This window comes from Panthera uncia, chromosome F2, assembly GCF_023721935.1.
Source record: "Panthera uncia isolate 11264 chromosome F2, Puncia_PCG_1.0, whole genome shotgun sequence".
Classification (NCBI taxonomy): domain Eukaryota; kingdom Metazoa; phylum Chordata; class Mammalia; order Carnivora; family Felidae; genus Panthera; species Panthera uncia.
In genome coordinates, this window is record NC_064812.1 from 59,864,212 (window position 1) to 59,882,559 (window position 18,348).

The 18,348-nt window shown below is 38.1% G+C and overlaps 1 protein-coding gene across 8 annotated transcripts in view; it reads right to left on the reverse strand.

Annotated features, from left to right (window-relative positions):
- Positions 1–4,567: 4,567 nt before the first annotated feature.
- Positions 4,568–18,348, reverse strand: part of TERF1 (telomeric repeat binding factor 1) — a 34,187-nt gene continuing 20,406 nt past the window's right edge. For 3 of the 8 annotated variants that reach the window (XM_049633271.1, XM_049633270.1, XM_049633269.1), the window contains 3 exons: positions 16,790–16,881; positions 10,169–10,272; positions 4,568–5,770 (listed from right to left, as the gene is read on the reverse strand). In XM_049633271.1, coding sequence (XP_049489228.1) covers positions 5,594–5,770; positions 10,169–10,272; positions 16,790–16,881 — 373 coding nt within the window. In that variant the 3' untranslated portion in view covers positions 4,568–5,593. Of the gene's footprint in view, positions 5,771–7,936; positions 8,806–9,847; positions 9,939–10,168; positions 10,273–11,891; positions 14,787–16,789; positions 16,882–18,348 lie in introns of those variants that run through there. The other 5 variants (XM_049633274.1, XM_049633272.1, XM_049633273.1 and 2 more) reach the window with 5 other exon arrangements.

An 18,348-nucleotide genomic window follows, 5' to 3' on the forward strand; every position in this document is an offset into this window, starting at 1 on the left:
GATTACATTTTTTGAGTTAGTCACACTTCTAGGATCTAATGTGAATAATATAGTCGCTCTATAATCATAATACAGGTTTATTGGTTTCTGATTTTTTAGAATCAACCCATATCTAAACCACAAAATATTCCATTATAATTATTAGACTGAAGGCTAAAAACGAACCAAATCAATCCAAACAAACAGAGCCCTTGACCATGTGCTAGCAATAGGAGGGTGTGGGAAGCTGGGGAGAGCAGAAACGCAGAGTTTAGGGGTCCTGATTTTCTCATCCTACATCATGGAGTCAAGGAATCCTGTCTGAAGCTGATGGCTTAAGAGGAGCTTCAGTAACTCAAAGAAGTACGCTGAACTGAACGCAACTCAGGAGGAGTACCGGGAGGGGAGGAAAGTGGAGCGGGGAGGGGAGTTAAATGTCTCCTGTATCACATCAGGCAGTTACTGTTAATAGTAACAGCCCAGGGTGAGTACTCAGGAAGCACAAGCAAAATGACTCATCACAGGATTCACTTGGCTAACAACTCAGCAGAGTTGTTACTGTAGTTTTTAACCACTTAGTAGTGGTAGAAAGCCTTAGAATTAGATGCTTAAAAAAAAAAAGCATCTCTGAAATAATGAAAAAGTACTTGACAATGAAAAATACGCTTCAATTACAGGCGCATTTTGAGCAATCCTTGTGTGTTATGCTTGCTGCTGCTCCTGCTGAGCTCCACTGGTATTGAGAACAGTGAGCTGGGCTTTTTTTCATGAGGGACATCAACTTCCATGGACTAAAGAGGGGAGAAAATTCTTTTTTCTTTTTTTTGATAGAGAAAAGTGTTAATTATGGGCCATCAGCAACACAAGTTCTGTCACTCACAATGCAATTCTGCCAATGCAAGTCAAAATAACTGAAGCTCGATTCCTCATCGGTGACCTGTAATTATTAAAACCGTTGCACCTCATCAGGGTTTTGTAAGAGTTATAATCCATGCAAAGCAAAGCACTCACAAATTTATAAAGACAAAGACAGATGTGAACGTCTCAAGGACTCAAGTGGAAAAGGAAAACATTCTTTAAATAATTCTCTTGTAAAAAACAAAAACACTGAGAAAGTATTATTCTTTTCCTTTGAGACTTGTAGATTTTACAAAGCATCGCATTTCTTATGTCAAATTTGTCTTCTATTTTTCCTCTTTCAACACAGATTAGATTTCAATGAAGCCTTACTTTAAACGTTGAAGTATTTGACATATGAAGGGTTATGTGGTGGGGAAGGGTAAGTAAAAACAAACAAGTTTTTGACTCTGGGCTGCAGTTCCCTCTTCCTTTGCCTTCCTTTGTGATTCTGGAGCTGGGCTCAGCAAACATCTCTTGACCTAACAGTTAAGCTTTATCAACAGAGGGCGCTGGAATAACTCCTAGTGACGGCAGGCCACGCCCTTCCTTCCAGAGATCCTATTATCCAGCATGCTAGCTCTGTCGTAGAGTTCCAGCTGCAGCCTCCCCACACCACCCAGCAATGGTGGGCTGCTTTGCCAGGGCAGCACCGCCTGCACCCTCTGCCAGTTTCTTCACCTCCAGCGGGCTGTGCTCCGCCATTGGGCAGAGGAAAGGGGCGCCATTTTACACTCAGAAGTTCCATTATCGCCTTCCTCAGCAAGGGAGGCAGAATGCAAGCCCAAGGCCACACTGAAGTGGGGTATTAATTAAACAGGGACACCCAAAAGACTGTATTCTTGGAGGAAAACTGAACTGGAAGTAAATCCAAAACTCTCCCCCTCTCCCTAAGGAATTGTGGGAGCATTACCTTGGCTTAATTCTGTCACCACAGTCCGCTGTCCTGTGGATTTGTGCCCCAAATTCTCCTTACCAGGCTGGTCTTTAGAAACCCCATTTTGTTAGCTTACTTTAAAAGTGGTTCTAAATTTGGAAACTTCCAAACCTGGAAGAAAAAAAAAAAGAGAATTAAGACATTCCCAGCTTCAGAAGTAACTGCTTACCGAACAAAGTCCAATATATTTTAAAGAAAACACAATCTAGAACTCAAAAGCAAAGGTCAGCAAACTAAAGCCTGCAAGTTAAATCTCGCTGCCGGTTGTTTTTGTAAATACAGTTTTATTGGAACACAGCCACACCTACTCAGTATTTATGTGTATGGCTAACTCCAAGAAGACTTGACACACTGTTTGGCTCACAAAGCCTGAACTATTTTATCTGGCCCTCTAGAGAGAAAACTTGCCAACCCCGGGCTTAGACCATTGATATTTAATATAATTATTGACATGGTTGGATTCCAGTGTGCCATATTTTTGTTTGCCCCTGTGGTTTTGTTTTTGCTTCCTGCCCTCCCCTGCCCCAGTCACCTTTCATTTTCTTTCGGGTTATTTGAATAGTTTTTAATATTCCATTTTATCTGTTGGCTATATATTTGGGTTCTTTAACATGGTTTCCTAAGAGTTACAATATCATGCCTAACTATTCAGTTTATTTAGGAGTCAGTATTATTCCTAATATTAGACTTCATGTAAATTGGAAAAGCCTTGTAGCGATAAACTGAAGCAATTCTGAGACTGAATATAAAAATGGACCTCATATGACCTTACAGACCTTATATGACAACAAACCCTGACCCACAAACTCTGCAGCAACCAGTTTAGGTTGCCAAATGAAACGTCTGTAGCAATCCACCCAGAACGGTCAGGACTTGGTCGATGACTGCCAACATCCTGATATTTTGTCCAAACTAAGGACCAATCCGAGTAAGCCAAATATGTTCCCCAAAACAATCACATAAGATGCCTGCTGCTAGTTGGCCAGGCTCCAGTTTCCGCATGCCAATGGCTTCCAAACAGAGCATGCCTGAAGCTTTGTGTTTTCACTGTAAAGCTTTCCCATTTACAAACTTCTTTCGGCCTGTGTCTCTGCAAAACACAAGTAGTCGTGGCTGACTCCCTCGCTATAACACTCCCTGAAGAAAACACCCTGTCCTCACTTCTGAGTGGTTTTTATCTCCACAACTCAAAGATTCAACATAGTAAAGGTGATATAATCATATATTACTGTATAAAGATGAACAAACTACCGCTACATCCATGAATCGAAAGAAAAAACACCATAAAATTGGTTGTTTCATTTAATCAGCTTAAATGCCTCAAGTCAAAAAGAGAAACGAGACATTCTCCTGGCCTTTGCAAATTGGCTGAATTGGGGCTCGTTCAACGTTCAGCCGATCACTTACCACTCTGCTTTATCTTCCACCTCCTGTATGTGTGAAGCTCAAAGATTAGAGGTAGAGGCCTAGGGTCCTGCCAGGTCTGAGACTGTGCCGTCTTGGGCACGTGGGCGGCCTTCTGGATTCTGGTTTACATGAGTCCTTCAAAGTGCCTTTCCTGCGCACCTCCCCACCCCCACGTATCTTGCTCCCCAGATTTTTCAGTCTGTGTGCCATCCCTGACTCTAGGCAGCTGTAGGCAATGTTTTTAAAGCCCCTTGAGAGTTCAAAAGGGGTAAGACAAAGGGAAACTTCTGGATTAAACTCTCAGAGAAATGCCAGACAGGTCAAAACACAACAGTGTGGTGAGAATGAGGTGCCCCTCCGGCACCATCAAGCCACGCCAAGAAAACCAGCCACTGTCCCAAGTGCGGAAAGCAGGAACACCAAAAATTTTTCATGCAAGATGTAGTAGCCTCTTTATTAAGCACTCCTCCAGTTATCTTAATTATATTCTCGAGTTTCAAAAATTAGATTCTCATAGTATTTGCCAGCTTCATGGTTGCCTCAGTAAAGGGAAAAGTCTTTGGAGCTCCCTACTCCACCATTTCGGTGAATGTCACTACACGGCATCTTACAAAGATGAGACTTTAGAGATGGAGGCCGCCAGGGGCTGGAGGAATGACGCCAACAGGGAGAGGAGTGGCAAGGGGAGGCACCCCTGTGGTGGTGGAACTGCTCAGGATCTTGCCTATGGTGGTGAAGATGTGAACCTACACAAGTGATAAATTATTTAGAACTAAATACACACCCACCATACGGCACAAAACTGGGGAATGTTCAGTACACTGGATTGTCTTAGTATCCTGATGGTGAGACGCTGTAGTTTTATGAATATTGTGGGGAAAAAAATTGGAGGAACAAGTGTACAAGCAACCTCTCTGTATCATTTAACAACTTCATGTGAATCTACAATTATCTCAAAAATTTTAAAGAAAAAATTCAGATTTAAGATGAAGTTTTAGAAATACATTATTCAACTTATTTTGCTTCTCCTTTTTACATATCCACAAGTCATATGATAGAAATTTATCTTTAAACTAAAATAGCTCTTTTAATAAGTAAAATAAGATTCTCAAGAAAGCACCATAGTATAGCATAAACACACTGATCTTTTTCAGTGGCACATAAAATAATTGAGCATATCACAGTTAATGGAAACTTAAGAATTTGATGATTTATGGTATGTTTGGAATGAGGTTTACTTAACAGGTAGGTCCATTTTGGCTCTTGTCGCTAGCTTTGGCACAAACCATCAAAATGTCTGTAATAAGCAACGGCAGTAACTAGTAAAGGACAGTCAAGAAGCATATAGTAATTATCCACATTTCCGTTTACTAGATGTATAAGAAAATAAATTCAGGAACAATGGGAAAGTAATGTATGCAACTTTAATAAGAAATGAAACACGGATTACAAAATACTCCCATTTAATTTTGTACACCAATATTTCAGTATTTTTACTCATTAAATAAAGCACACGTGACTCCAAATATCAAAGAATGCTCTTGGTTTATGACTAAATCCTCTAAAGAATAAAAGGTTGGTGAGAACTTAAAATTGTTAAGGTATGATGACATTGTTTATTTAGCATTTAACACAGACATCAAATAATCATGGTTAATACCAATTTAAGCATTTACAGAATACTACTTAGGCCCAATACTGATGTATTAAATGAAAATATCATAGAAACTGGTATTTATGGGACCATATTATAAAGCAGATTTTTTTAACACTGAAACAAAGTTAAATGTACCTAAATGAGACATGAAGCTATTCTTGGTAATAGTACAAATTTTGTTGTATGGATATTACTATTTTTAAGTTTTCTCCCTTATATGAAACTACTGTAAGGAAAATTTAAGTATATTACAAGTCATGGATTGCTTTGTACATTCTATAAATAAGCATATTAGTAACTAATATATTAAGGCCATAAATCAAGTCTTAGAGAAACTTTACTTTTATGTGTGTTACCAAGGTGAAGTCAGCCTACAGACGCAGAATAAGTTAACAGGAATACATTTTTTCTCTTACCAGGTTTTCATGGTTTTGTTTTTTTTTTTTGGCGGGGGGACAGGATTCGGGGATAAGATTATTGAAAGCACCAGGGTTCAACAAATTTACATTTTTTCAAAGGAAAAATATTCTTTAAGAATGCAATGATGGCATAGAATTTTACTCTTAGAGCATCAATCTTCAGATTAAAGTGACACTGTAATCATACTGTAAAGCTTTAGATAAGAATTTTAAGACACATCAATGACCACCGGTTTCAAACAAAATGCCGTGATCAAACTATTTAACTGCCCTTTTACCAAGCTTTTACAAACACATTCAGTCTTCACTGTCTGAGCAAATTAGTTTTAGCTTCTTCATAGTCCTCCATCTGTCTTTTAACATGACGCCTGTTCGGTTGTTGAATTTATAATGTAATAGTATTTTAGACCAGTTTCCCTCTCCGTATTTCCTCACACCAGATCTCAGATTCTTGTCTTCTTCCCAGAGCCATGCCTTATGATAAAATATAGAACAGTTATTCACAGAAATAAAATTCTTTAAAAAATTAAAGAACATACTTACTATAAATCCAACTGTTTTTAATCAAAATAATATTAAAGTTTCTTTTTTTTTTTCTTAATGTTTGTTTATTTTTGAGAGAGAGAGATAGAGAGACAGTGTGAGTAGAAGAAGGGCAGAGAGACAGAGGGAGACACAGAATCCGAAGCAAGCTCCAGGCTCTGAACACAGAGTCTGACACGGGGCTTGAACTCACGAACCACAAGATCATGACTGGAGCCAAAGTGGGACACTTAACCAACTGAGCCACCCAGGCACCCCAGTATTAAAGTTTCTAAAGGAGGAAGAATTTGCATGTACATTTCTTAGATTTCTGTAACAGCTTATAAGCTGTGGATCCATTTCACAGACAACAGAAGGTATACAAAATTTTACATAACATCTCAGAGGCTACTTAGACTCCCCTTTAAAATATCTATCATGGGGCGCCTGGGTGGCTCAGTCAGTTAGGCGTCCGACTTCGGCCCAGGTCATGATCTCACAGCTTGTTGAGTTCAAGCCCCGCACTGGGCTCTGTGCCGACAGCTCAGAGCCTGGAACTGCTTCAGATTCTGTGTTTCCCTGTCTCTCTGCCCCTCCCCTGCTCACGCTCTCTCTCACAAAAAAAAAAAAAAATAAGCGTGAAAAAAAAAATCTATCACTTTTACAATCCCCAAGTTAAGAATTTCTGTTATGTAAGAAGTTGCTACAGTTTTGTTCAGTTTTTTAAGTTTATTTTTATTTATTTTGAGAAACAGAGAGCAAGCGGGGAGGGGCAGAGAGAGAGAGAGGGAGACAGAATCCGAAGGAGGCTCCGTGCTGTCAGCGCAGAGCCCAGTGTAGGGCTTGAACTCACAAACCGTGAGATTATGACCTGAGCCAAAATCAAGAGTTGGATGCTCAACTGACTGAGCCACCCAGGCACTCCAGTTTTGTTTGGTTTTAAAAAGTATCGGGGTGCTTGGATGGCTCAGTCAGTTAAGCTTTGGACTTCAGCTCAGGTCATGATCTTGTGGATCATGAGTTCGAGCCCTGCGTCGGGCTCTGTGCTGACAGCTCAGAGCCTGAAGCCTGCTTGGGATTCTGTGTTTTTCTCTCTCTCTGCCCCTCATGTGCGCACTACTTCTCTCAAAAATAAAAAAATAAACATTAAAAAAATACAGAAAAAAATAAAAAGTAGTCATTGGTTTATGCAAATTTCAGATATACACCACAGTTTTCTTGTTCTAAGCTGAGCTAATTACTTTTAATAGAATGCACAGATGGTACCTGATACAACACAAAAGCTCAGATCTCTTAAAAAATAAATTAATATTCTCTGCCTGAATCCCCTTTAGGTTTCTGGGTACAAATTTAAACAGTATTTTACAGTGGATCACATACAGCAGAGGTTAGCAAGCTACTGCCAAACTCCAGTCTTAGGCTGTCTGCACTGACCAGAAGCTAACAACAGTTTTTACATTTCAAAATAAGGTTTTTAAAGAAGAAAAAAATATGTGACAGAAACAGTATATGGCCCATAAAGCCTATTAAAATATTCACTACCTGGCCCTTTGCAGAGTTTGCCAACCTCTCACCTAGAAGTTAGTTATAATTTTGTCAAGTGAAGGTTAACCTCAGTTTTTAACATTATTTAATTTTTTCTTCTTGAAAAAGAGTAACTTTAATTTGATGTATTATTACTCTGTGATTGTTTATGCCTTCTTTTGTTTGATCTGAATGTTTGGAATCTTGCAAACTTAATTTCATCTATGATTTAAAGGCAAGGGTCTTGCAAAACATCATATGGAACATGTGATCATATAGCAAATAATAACATCATCTTTAAAAGTTTAAAGAGGCCCACTCCTAACTTTCTATAAAAGGAGTTGATGCCACAATTGGCTTCACGGTGTCAGAACAAAAAGAAAACACAAGGGCAGTACAATTTCATTTGAGTCTACTCTTTCGTTTCCTCTTTTTCATTTCTTCATTTTCTATATCTGACTTCTTAGATTCCATTCATAATATCACATAATAAACAAAGAGTTTAAGATGACATTTTGGGACATAAAAAAATCTGTATTCCTTGTGCTTTTCTGTCTTTTGCTTTCTTTTTTTTAAGTTTATTTAATTATTTTGAGGGGGGGAACACGTGTGCGCATGAGCATGAGTGGGGGAGGGGCGGATGGAGAGGGAGTGAGAGAATCTGAAGCAGGCTCCACAGAGTGTGGAGCCCGATGTGGGGCTTGAACCCATGAAACTGTTGAGATAATGACCTAAACCAAAGTTGGATGCTCAAACGAGTCACTGAGGCGCCCCTGCTTTCCTTGAAATATTATACACAGAATCAATAAAAAAAATAACAACCCTGGTCAAGCCCATAACCCGCAAAATATAAAGAGCATATAACAAATTAAAACGCACCATTTTCTCTCCTATGGTTAAAAATGTTTTATGTAACTTATATTTGAAAATCGTATTGTCATTTTTAATGTCTTTCAGAAGAAAAAACCAATGCTCTATAATGCCTTAAAAACTATTTTTGGTACCAAAAAACCTCCAGTTACAGTAATTCCCATTACATACCATCTCTGGGGAAAAAAGTCTTTGTTGTCAAAAGACATTTACTTTTACTCTTTAATAGAATAAATTTACAAAAGGAAGTCTCATTTTAACCTGTGACGATGGGGCACCTAGGTGGCTCAGTTGAGGTAGGCATCCAACTCTTCATTTCAGCTCAGGTCATGATCTCATCGTCAGGAGATCAAAGAGATCGAGGAGATCAAGCCCCAAGTGGGGCTCTGTGCTGGGTGTGGAGCTGGCTTAAGATTCTCTCTCTCTCCTTTCCTTCTGCCCCTCCCCTGCTTGTGCACATGTGCGCGCTCTCTCTCTCTCTCTCTCTCTCTCTCTCAAAAACCCATAAAACTGTGATGAGGCAGGCAGAAATACCTTTGTCTGTTTCACAGACAAATGCAGCAAGGAGAATCTGTCCAATCAGGTACAGACTACTGCAATAAAATTTTTTAAAGAACGAAAATGTTAACACAAAATAAGATGAAATCTGTCACTCAACTGAAAAAAATTGTCCCACCAAAAAGCCAACAGTGGAAAGCTAAAAATAAAATGAGGTACTTGTGATAGCCAAAGAATTCTTTTTTGGCAATAGTAAACAGTGACAGACAATACCATCTATGTTCTATTATTTAAATTATGTAGTTGATAAACCGTATTTTTTTTAAAATACCAAAAAAAGAAAAAAACTTTTTTTTTTTTTTTATATATATCTATAAATAACACGTACAATCTCATTTGGAATTGTTGCCAGAAGAACTGCAGGGAAAGGTCAATTAAAAGTATGAGGCAGGGGTGCCTGGGTGGCTCAGGTGGTTAAGCGTCTGACTTTGGCCTAGGTCATGCATGATCTTGCCATTCCCGAGTTCGAGCCCAGCCTTGGGCTCTGTGCTGACAGCTCAGAGCCTGGAGCCTATTTCGGATTCTGTGTCCGTCTGTCTGTCTGTCTGTCCCTCCCTCCCCTGCTCATACTCTCTCTCAAAAATAAATAAACATTAAAAAAAAAAAAATTATGAGGCAGATGGGCACCTGGTGGCTCAGCTGGTTAAACGTCTGACTCTTGGTTTCAGCGCAGGTTGTGACCTCATGGTTCATGGGATCAAGCCCCGAGTGGGGCTCTGTGCTGGCAGTGGGGAGCCTCTTCGGGATTCTCCCTTCCATTCTCTCTTCCCCTCCCCAGCTTGTGCTCACTTTCTCAAAATAAATTAATTAAAAAAAAATGTATGAGGCTGAGACTTCTAGTTCTGGGACATATAGAAAGCTTGGAAAGATCACTCCAGTTCTCAAAAGAAAAAAACTAAACTGAAAGTCAACGACTCTTTGTAGATCCACTAGAGAATTAATGCCAATAGGCAAACTGCTAATATAAAAACAAAAAGGGCGATATAGAGAATCACAGCTTATCAGGAAAAGAAGCTCACAGCTAGAGCCAGTACCGATAGAAACACGTAACTATGATGGGTGAAGTGATGGAGACTCACTGTGGACAAGTTTCAATTAAAAAACTCCAGGTGCCCACAATTCCAACTCATCTCCAGCCAACTCCAGCCCCCTCTAGAGGAAATAAAAGCTGAGAAGCACGTTGGATGGTTTTTGCCCGGGACACAACTCAGTCAACGAATTAGAAAAAAATCACAAAACTATAGAATACTTCCCCTCCTCCTGCATCTCACCATGGTATCTGGGCTCCTGTAAAACAACTGCCTCAGCTGGAAAAGCTGCTTCAAATTCTTACTGGGGAGTCTCTAGGGAAAACCAAAGACAGGAAGGGAGACAAAAATAAGGAAATATAATGAATACCTGTTTTTTCCTAGATCGACGTTTTCTGGAAGTTACTGGCTGACTGTTCAAAATGTGTCTTCTCTTGCTTTCAGTGGTTTGTCTGTTTTTTTCCTTTCCTCTACCTAAATGTAGAAATATAGTCATCAAAAACTGTGTCACATTAAAATAAAAAAGGGGATTATATTTTTAAAGGTTACCATGAAATTCCTATCTAGTATTTAGCTATTTTAAATAAAAGAACTCTGGCTGTTTAATTTTTTCCCCTTTGAATCTGGAAGCAGCACGGTACAATGCAAAGATCAGTTTCCAAAAATCATAGGGGGTATTGAATGCTGATGCTGATTCTTTTATATGTCTTTAAACAAGTTATTTTATCTCCCAGAACCATTTCTCATCATCTGCTAAAAAAAAAAAAAAAAAAAAAAAAAAAAATTGAGTAATATTTATCTTACAGGATTGTTGAAATTTACTTAGGATAATGCTTAAGGAATATCTGACCTAGTGTAAGAATTGTAACCCTTCCCCATTCCTTCTTTTTTACATATAGTCAGTTTAGTAAGACAAAAATAAATGTACATGTTACTGAAAAGAAATAGAACTTAACTATTGAAAGAAAACTGTTTATGTAAAAACACTGAAAATCTCTACAAATAAAGAGTTTAGCAGGATGGTTGGATATAAGATCATTAAACAAAGCTCAATAGTATTTCTGTTTATTAGCAACAGTTAAAATAGTTAATTAAAACAAGCAAAAGATAATATATGCAATAGTAACAAAAAATACAATATTCTTATAAATAAATCTAGCAAAAGTAGTCAAGATCTGTATGTATATAGTAAATTATAAAGCTTTACTATGTATGTGTATATATATATACACTACACATTATAAGAAAATATATGAGACAATCTAGAGAAATATGCTGCATAGGAAGACTTCATATAATAAATATAGTCTATAACTAAAGTCTATAATTAATACTAATATATAATAACTGTGTCCATTTTTTCCAAAAGTATCTACTGTTTACAATGGAATTTCATCTTTTAAAATATTTTTTATTAAAACATTTTTTTCTAATGTTTATTTTTGAAGGAGAGAGAGAGAGAGCGAGTGGGAGAGGGGCAGAGAGAGAGAGATAGGGAGACACAGAACCCGAAGCAGGCTCCAGGCTCTGAGCTGTCAGCACACAGCCTGACATGGGGCTTGAACTCACGAACTGTGAGATCATGACCTGAGCCGGAGTCTGATGTTTAACTGACTGAGCCACCCAGGTGCCCCTAAAATATTTTTTTCTCGTTTACTCATTTATTTTGAGAGAGAGAGAGCATGCGAGCCTGTGTGAACAAGGGAGTGGCAGGGAGAGAGAATCCTCACTGTCAACACAGGGCCTGATGCATGGCTCCACCTCACAAACCATGAGATCATGCCCTGAGCTGAAATCAATAGTCAGATGCTTAACCACCCAGGTGCCCCTACAATGCAACTTCAAATAAAAATTTTAACAGGGTGTTTTGTAGAACTTAACAAGATTATTCTAAAATTATATGTGTTATGAGAAGTAGTCCACCAATGGTCCTGAGCATCCCTTCAGTTTTTGCTGAATGTACAAGGCTTCTTTGTTTCCTGATACGAAGCAGTTTTGTAGTCAAATAGGCACCTAAGTAGGTCAAAGGAACCACAGCCTGAGCACCACATGACTACTTTTTCCTGCAGGGGTGTTTGGGCTGGGAGGGGGGTGGGAGGGGGGGGGGTGGGGAGGGCGGGGGGGAAACTAGCTTGTTTGCTATCATGTTTTGCTGCTTATTCAAAAAGTGCTAGGCCCTTGGCATCAAGTTCCTCAGTTACCATACAACCCATTGCCTACACAGTGTCTATCTGGGGCCATTACACTGTCTATGGGACTTGGGATAAAGGAATCAGCACAACTATGTGGACGCCATGCTATTTGCTGTGCTATAACAAACTGTTTTGCTCTGACTTGTTAGGTCTTATTGTCTACTTGTGGCACCTGCAGAATCCTCTATGAAGTTGGGTTTTTTCCTGACAACACAGAAGACCAAAACACCGAGAACAGTCAAAATATTTCTGTAAGATAAAGGGAACTGCTCTATCACATAAGGAGTTATTCTAAAACTACAGTAATTGATACAATATGGTATTGTTGCAGGAACAGACCGTATATGCTAGTCAGGCTCCAACCAGGAAAATGGAAAACACACTAGTTATGAACAGAGATTTTCCTATTGCAAATTGTTTAAACAGGTGCTAGAGGACTATAAAAACAAAAAGGAAATTAATAAATTAGCAGAGGTCAATAACTAAATTAATCATTACAGTTGGAGGTCTCAGTATTCTCTTTCAGAAACTGGTGGAACAAGTAGGCAAAAATAAGCATACCCAAATTGGAACAGCACTATGAACCAACTTGACCTAACTGACATTTTACAATACTCCATTCAACAACAGAATTCACATTCTTCTCAAGTGTACATCAACACTCACCAAGACAGACCATATTACGCACCATAAAACAAACAACTTAAAAAAAGAAAGAAATCCTACAAAGTATTTTCTCAGTCCCAAACAGAATTAAATTGGGAAGCAATAAGAGAAAGATTATCTGGAATACCTTTCAATATTTGGAAATTAAACAAAGAACTTGTAAATAGGCTGTAAGTCAAAGAAAAAGTCTTAAGGGAAATGAAAAAATATTTTGAACTAAATGAAAAAACAACATCTCAAAATCTGTGGGATAAAACTAAAGCAGTAATTAAAGGGGAATTTATAGTATTAAGTGCAAATATTAAAAAAGATCTGTGAATCTAGAAATAAAAGGCAACTCATATACAAAGTGGGGAGAAAGTCAGGTTGGCATCAGACTTGTCCACAGCAGCCCTCACAAAGTAAAAAAATAATGAATTGATATCCATAAAGTTATAAAAAAAACTATTTCCAAAGAATATTACATTTAGCCAAATTTCCCTTTAAGCAAAAAACACTACAGATTCAAGATATAGCATAGATCCCTACGTCAATGGCATTGCACTAACACTGTATGGGGACAGATGGTAACTACCCCTAGGGTGAGCATAGCATAATGTATGGAGTTGTTATAATAACTATTCTCTATACATGAAACTAATGTAACATTCTGTGTCAACTATATTTCAATTAAAAAAAAGAAAAAGAGGTCCTCCTAGAGGGGAGGCCAACAGAGCAAAGCAGAGCTGAGAGACACAGAGGAAGCAGGTCTGATGAAAATGCTTGAGGAGCATGATCCAGCCACACCTGAAGGTGATGTATATCTGAACTTAGAAGTATCATGAGCAAGTAAATTCCCTTTCTCATCCCAAAAAGAAAAAAGAATAGACATTCTCAGTGATGTAAATCTTTAGAAATTATAACACCTATAATCCCATCTTTAAAAAACCATAGCCAAGGGGTGCCTGGGTGGCTCAGCCGGTTGAGCATCTGACTTCAGCTCATGATCATGTGAGGTCATGATCTCACAGTTTATGGGTCCAAGCCCTGTGTAGGGCTCTGTGCTGACAACTCAGAGCCTGGAGCCTGCTTCGGATTCTGTGTCTCCCTCTCTCTTTGTTCTTCCCCCACTCACGCTCTGTCTCTGTCTCTCTCTCTCTCCCTCAAAAATAAACAAAGATTAAAAAACCATAGCCCAACAAGAGTTAAGGAATGGGGACATCATGGTCAAAGGGTCAGTAGTAAGCAATAAATCAATTTAAATACAGATTAAACTACTTTGGGAATTATGGCTAGAAAAGAATGCTACAAACCTTGAACATATGAAATGAAACTAAGAAAAACTGGGTAACTGGGGGAGATCTTTTTTTTTTTTTTTTGCTAATCTCACCCTTTTTAAATAAAAATCAATCAACAGTCTAAGGTTTAAATCTATGATTACAGAGGCAACCTGACCCGACCTCTCGAAGCAGTTCATATTCTTTATCCTTCATTTTGGAGGAATCATATAGATTACTGATATACTTCTTATGAAACATGAAGTATTTACATAAAGTCAGTGAATTTTTCAGTTTCATTCTTTAGAAACTAAATGTAAATAAATTAAAAAAATTTTTTTTAAATGTTTATTTATTTTTCCAGAGAGAGATTGACAGAGTGTGAGCAGGGAAGGGGCAGAGAGAGAGGAAGACACAGAACCCGAAGCAGGCTCCAGGCTCTGAGCTGTCAGCACACAGCCTGACACGGGGCTCAAACCCATGAACTGTGAGATCACGACCTGAACCGAAGTCGGATGTTCAACCAACTGAGCCACCCAGGTGCCCCTGAAACTAAATGTAAATATATTTTAAAGTAACATGTAACTTGATCACATTTTTCTAAATTTTTATTTGGCTATCTATTCTTCCATTGGAGTAGTCTAGTCCAGCAATTAAAGGTATGGGCTGTTCAGTCAGAATGTCTAATTTCACCCGTCTGACTCAGTTGTTAAGAACATGAAACTCTTGATCTTGGCAACATGAGTTCAAGCCCCACATTGGGCATAGAGTTTACTTAAAAAAAAAGAATGTCTAATTTCAAATTCTATTTCTGTTCACTGTTTCTGTGACCACGTGCAATTTACTTAATCTCTTTTTGTATCAGCTTCCCGACCTGTAAAATGGGGATGATAAAAAAAAAAAAAAGCACTTGTAAGACTGCTGAGAATTAAATGAGTTTACATACAGAAAGCTTTTAACTCAAATACTAATCATCACCTCACTGAATGCTGGTTTTTTCTGCATAGAAAGAATTTAGGGGATTTTTTTTTCTTTCAAGTTTTCTGAATCACTTGATTTTTTACAAGTACATGGCAGTTTTACAAATCTGAAAAAAAAAATTTTTTTAAAAAGGTGTTTTAAAAATTTTTGAAAAAAACTGTTTAGCACAAACAAAACTAATACCCTCTAACTATGAAGAGAGGATACTGCATGCCTTTTAATCAAACTGAAAGGTTAAAAAAAAAAAAATGTGTATGTATGTATTACTAACGTAACAAAAAGTCAAGAAATGTACAAAAACTCACAAGATCTTCCAGGCTCAACATCCACAGTCACTGCCAAACCACTCTGCAATGAGGTTATTTATTTATAGTTCTCAGAGTTTAGCCACTGATCAACTATTTAGAATGTAAAGAAGTATATGTTTCCATTTCTTTGAGTTTTGTATTATGAAATTAAAAGTCCAGAATCCCAAATTATTTTAGTTTATAATTGATTCCTATTTTGCAGCAATAGATGCAGAACAATTTTGGAACAACATGAAGCAAATATTTCCTTGAGTTTAACTTTGCCATCTTTAAACTGAGGATGATAATAGTATCTATGAATGTAAACATTTCAGAGCTGCAATTTACAAATATCAATGAATACCAGCCCTGTCATCAGCCATCAGCTATGAATAAATTTATCCATTTAGCACCTACTGCAGCCCTACTCTGTCCCTGGCATCAAGCTGGCACATCTACTAGTGTTATATGGATCAGGAAACAATACTGTGCAGCAACAGTTTAAATATCCTTGCATTCATTCATAGAGTACCCAGAACACAGTGTAGGTTCAATAAACATTTGCTGAATGAACATATACCAAGAAGAAACTTACAATCAAATTGTAATTTAAATAATTATGGACTGCTTTCAAGATTTTTTGATTCTTGTTGCTTGTTTTTTAAATCCAGAGATGCCTTTTTTGAGAATAAATTCTAAATGCAATGAAGAGGGCAGCTAGATTCTACAGTCAATCCTCGTTATTCCTGGGTTCTGTAATTGTGAATTCACCTCCCTACTAATTACCTGTAACTCAAAAATCAATACATAGAGTGCTTTTGTGGTCACTGCAGAACAACAAAAAATTTAACTCCCCTGAAGTGTACGTTCCTAGCTGAGGTTAAGCAAGGTGGAAGCTCTTTCATGTTTTAGCTCTGTTATAAATAATTGTCTTTTTTACACTCTATTTAATGCTACATTTTGTGTTTTTGGGTAATTTTGCTGTTTAAAAATGGCTCCCAAAAGCATTGTGGAAGTGCTGTCTAGAGTTCCTAAGTGCAAGAAGACTGTGATGTTCCCAAAAGAAAAAAATATGTGTGTTAGGTAAGCTTCATCCAGGCATGAATTACGGTGCTACTGGCCGTGAGTTCAAGGTTAATGCATTAACATTATATATTAAGGTGTCTTTAAACAGAAACATATAAACACACTGAACAAGGTTATATATTTACCAGGTAACAAAACTGTGGTGACAAGAAGCTCAAAAGAATCTGGTCTTGTAATTCCCTTGTAATGGTTCAGTATTCACTAATCATGGTGACTTCATAGAACATAACTACCATGATCACAACTATACGTTTCAGGTAAGTAACTACCTCAAGTTCCTGAATAAAGTTAAGGTAGAAAAGCAGTGTACCAGCATAGCAAAATTAAACTAGGCAATCAGGATGGTTAACTTTCTAAATTAATCACTAACTTTTTAAATTAACTCTATGAGGTTATGACATTTAATCCTCTGTTTCAGTTTTCTGAAATGTGTCTGTGTGCTGTGGTGGGAAGGTCAAAGGCTGGATCACTTTCAAGGACACCTCAATTCTCCACTTCTAAAAACTGTAATAAGAGTACTCACTTTGAAGAGTTTCCACTCTTTCCTCTTTCTTATTAAAATCTTGCTGTCGGCTTCTGTGTTTCCATTTAGATAGAAAGAGATTCTTGTGAGACCTAAATTAAACATAAAAGCATAGAAAAGCTATAAAAAGGGTAGATGATTGGTCTCAACCTCTGTTCTAGGACCTTCTACTTTGGCCTTTTTCCTTAGGTGCTCTCCTTGCTGAGTGCCCCATCTTAACCTTGGCCTCTTAAGATTTTTGTTGTCTTTACTTCCCTCTCTTCCCATCACTTATTTCTTCCATCTCATCTACTTAGAACTCTAGATTTTTTTGGCCTTCTAATTAGATGAAGAAAAAAAAAAAACACCTCAGACTATCAGCTATGAACTTTCATTCTTTCCCATGCCTTTTAAGTTTATTTCCCAAAAGAGAAATTCCAAAATTCCTTTACACATAATGGCAGGTATCACTTATCTTTATAGCTTCCAAAGAGAGCTTTTCTGACAGGAAGGCTGGAAATACAGAATGTGGCAAAATTTTTTGACAACCCTGCAAAGTTGTTATTATTTCAGTTTTATAAAGGAGCTAGTTTAGATGAAAAAAGTAGCTCATCTAAGCCTAGGAAATGATTTTATCACCACCTAAAATCTCTATTTTTACCCCGCAACCTGCTAATCCTTTCTCTCCCTTCCAGAACTTTCTATCGTGCTCTCTGGAATGCTGTTTTCAATCTCTTCACCAGTTCCCCCACCTCTCCCCATTGTCTAAAAACTAGCTCCCTCTTAGGGAGGGCTCTGGTACCCCAAGGCCCTCCAGACTGGGCTGGCTCCTGAAGGGCTAGGAGGCAGCCTTTTGGTGCCCAGCCTCCTGGCTGCAACAAAGCTGGGGAGCAGGCCTGCTCAAGTAGAGCAGGCTTAATCTTCTTCCTTCTGTGACCCCAGGGTCCCAGAGATGGGTCTCTATACTTTTCATTTCCTAATGAATGCCTGCTTCCATAGAAACCTTAGCCCTTGCAGTTCATGCCACTGACGTGTACCACCTGCTACCATTCTTCAGGATCATTCACTATCCTTGTAAGCACTTCCTATCATTAACAGATCTTTCTCTACCCCCAAGTGATGCTTTTATCATGTTATTTCAGTGTTCGCATCCCAACTGCTCCATCTCTGAAATCATTCATGTAGACTTTCTGCTCTCTGAATATGTTAGATTGTCTGTTACGAAATTTCTAGTAGATTAAACACACTTTTTCAAGTAATTTCATAAAATCAGAATGTGGGATATTCATCAGAAATGTAATCAACCCCCTAGCAACAGATCCTTGTTTCTGGGCCAGAATAAGAGTTTGTTAAACATCTGCTTTAAGTTCAAGCACTCCCTATATGTGTCTACCAAAAATGGCCTTGTGGAAACAATGTGTGACAACCCAGGATCCCAGAGGCAGGTCTCTATCGTTTTGAATTTCAAGACATGTCAGGGTCTTGAATATCTGCTGAGGTAAGCAGGCACCTGCAATATTCTCTAAATCACACCATTTATATGACAGTTATAACATATTTAGGTCTGCAAGAAGTGCCTC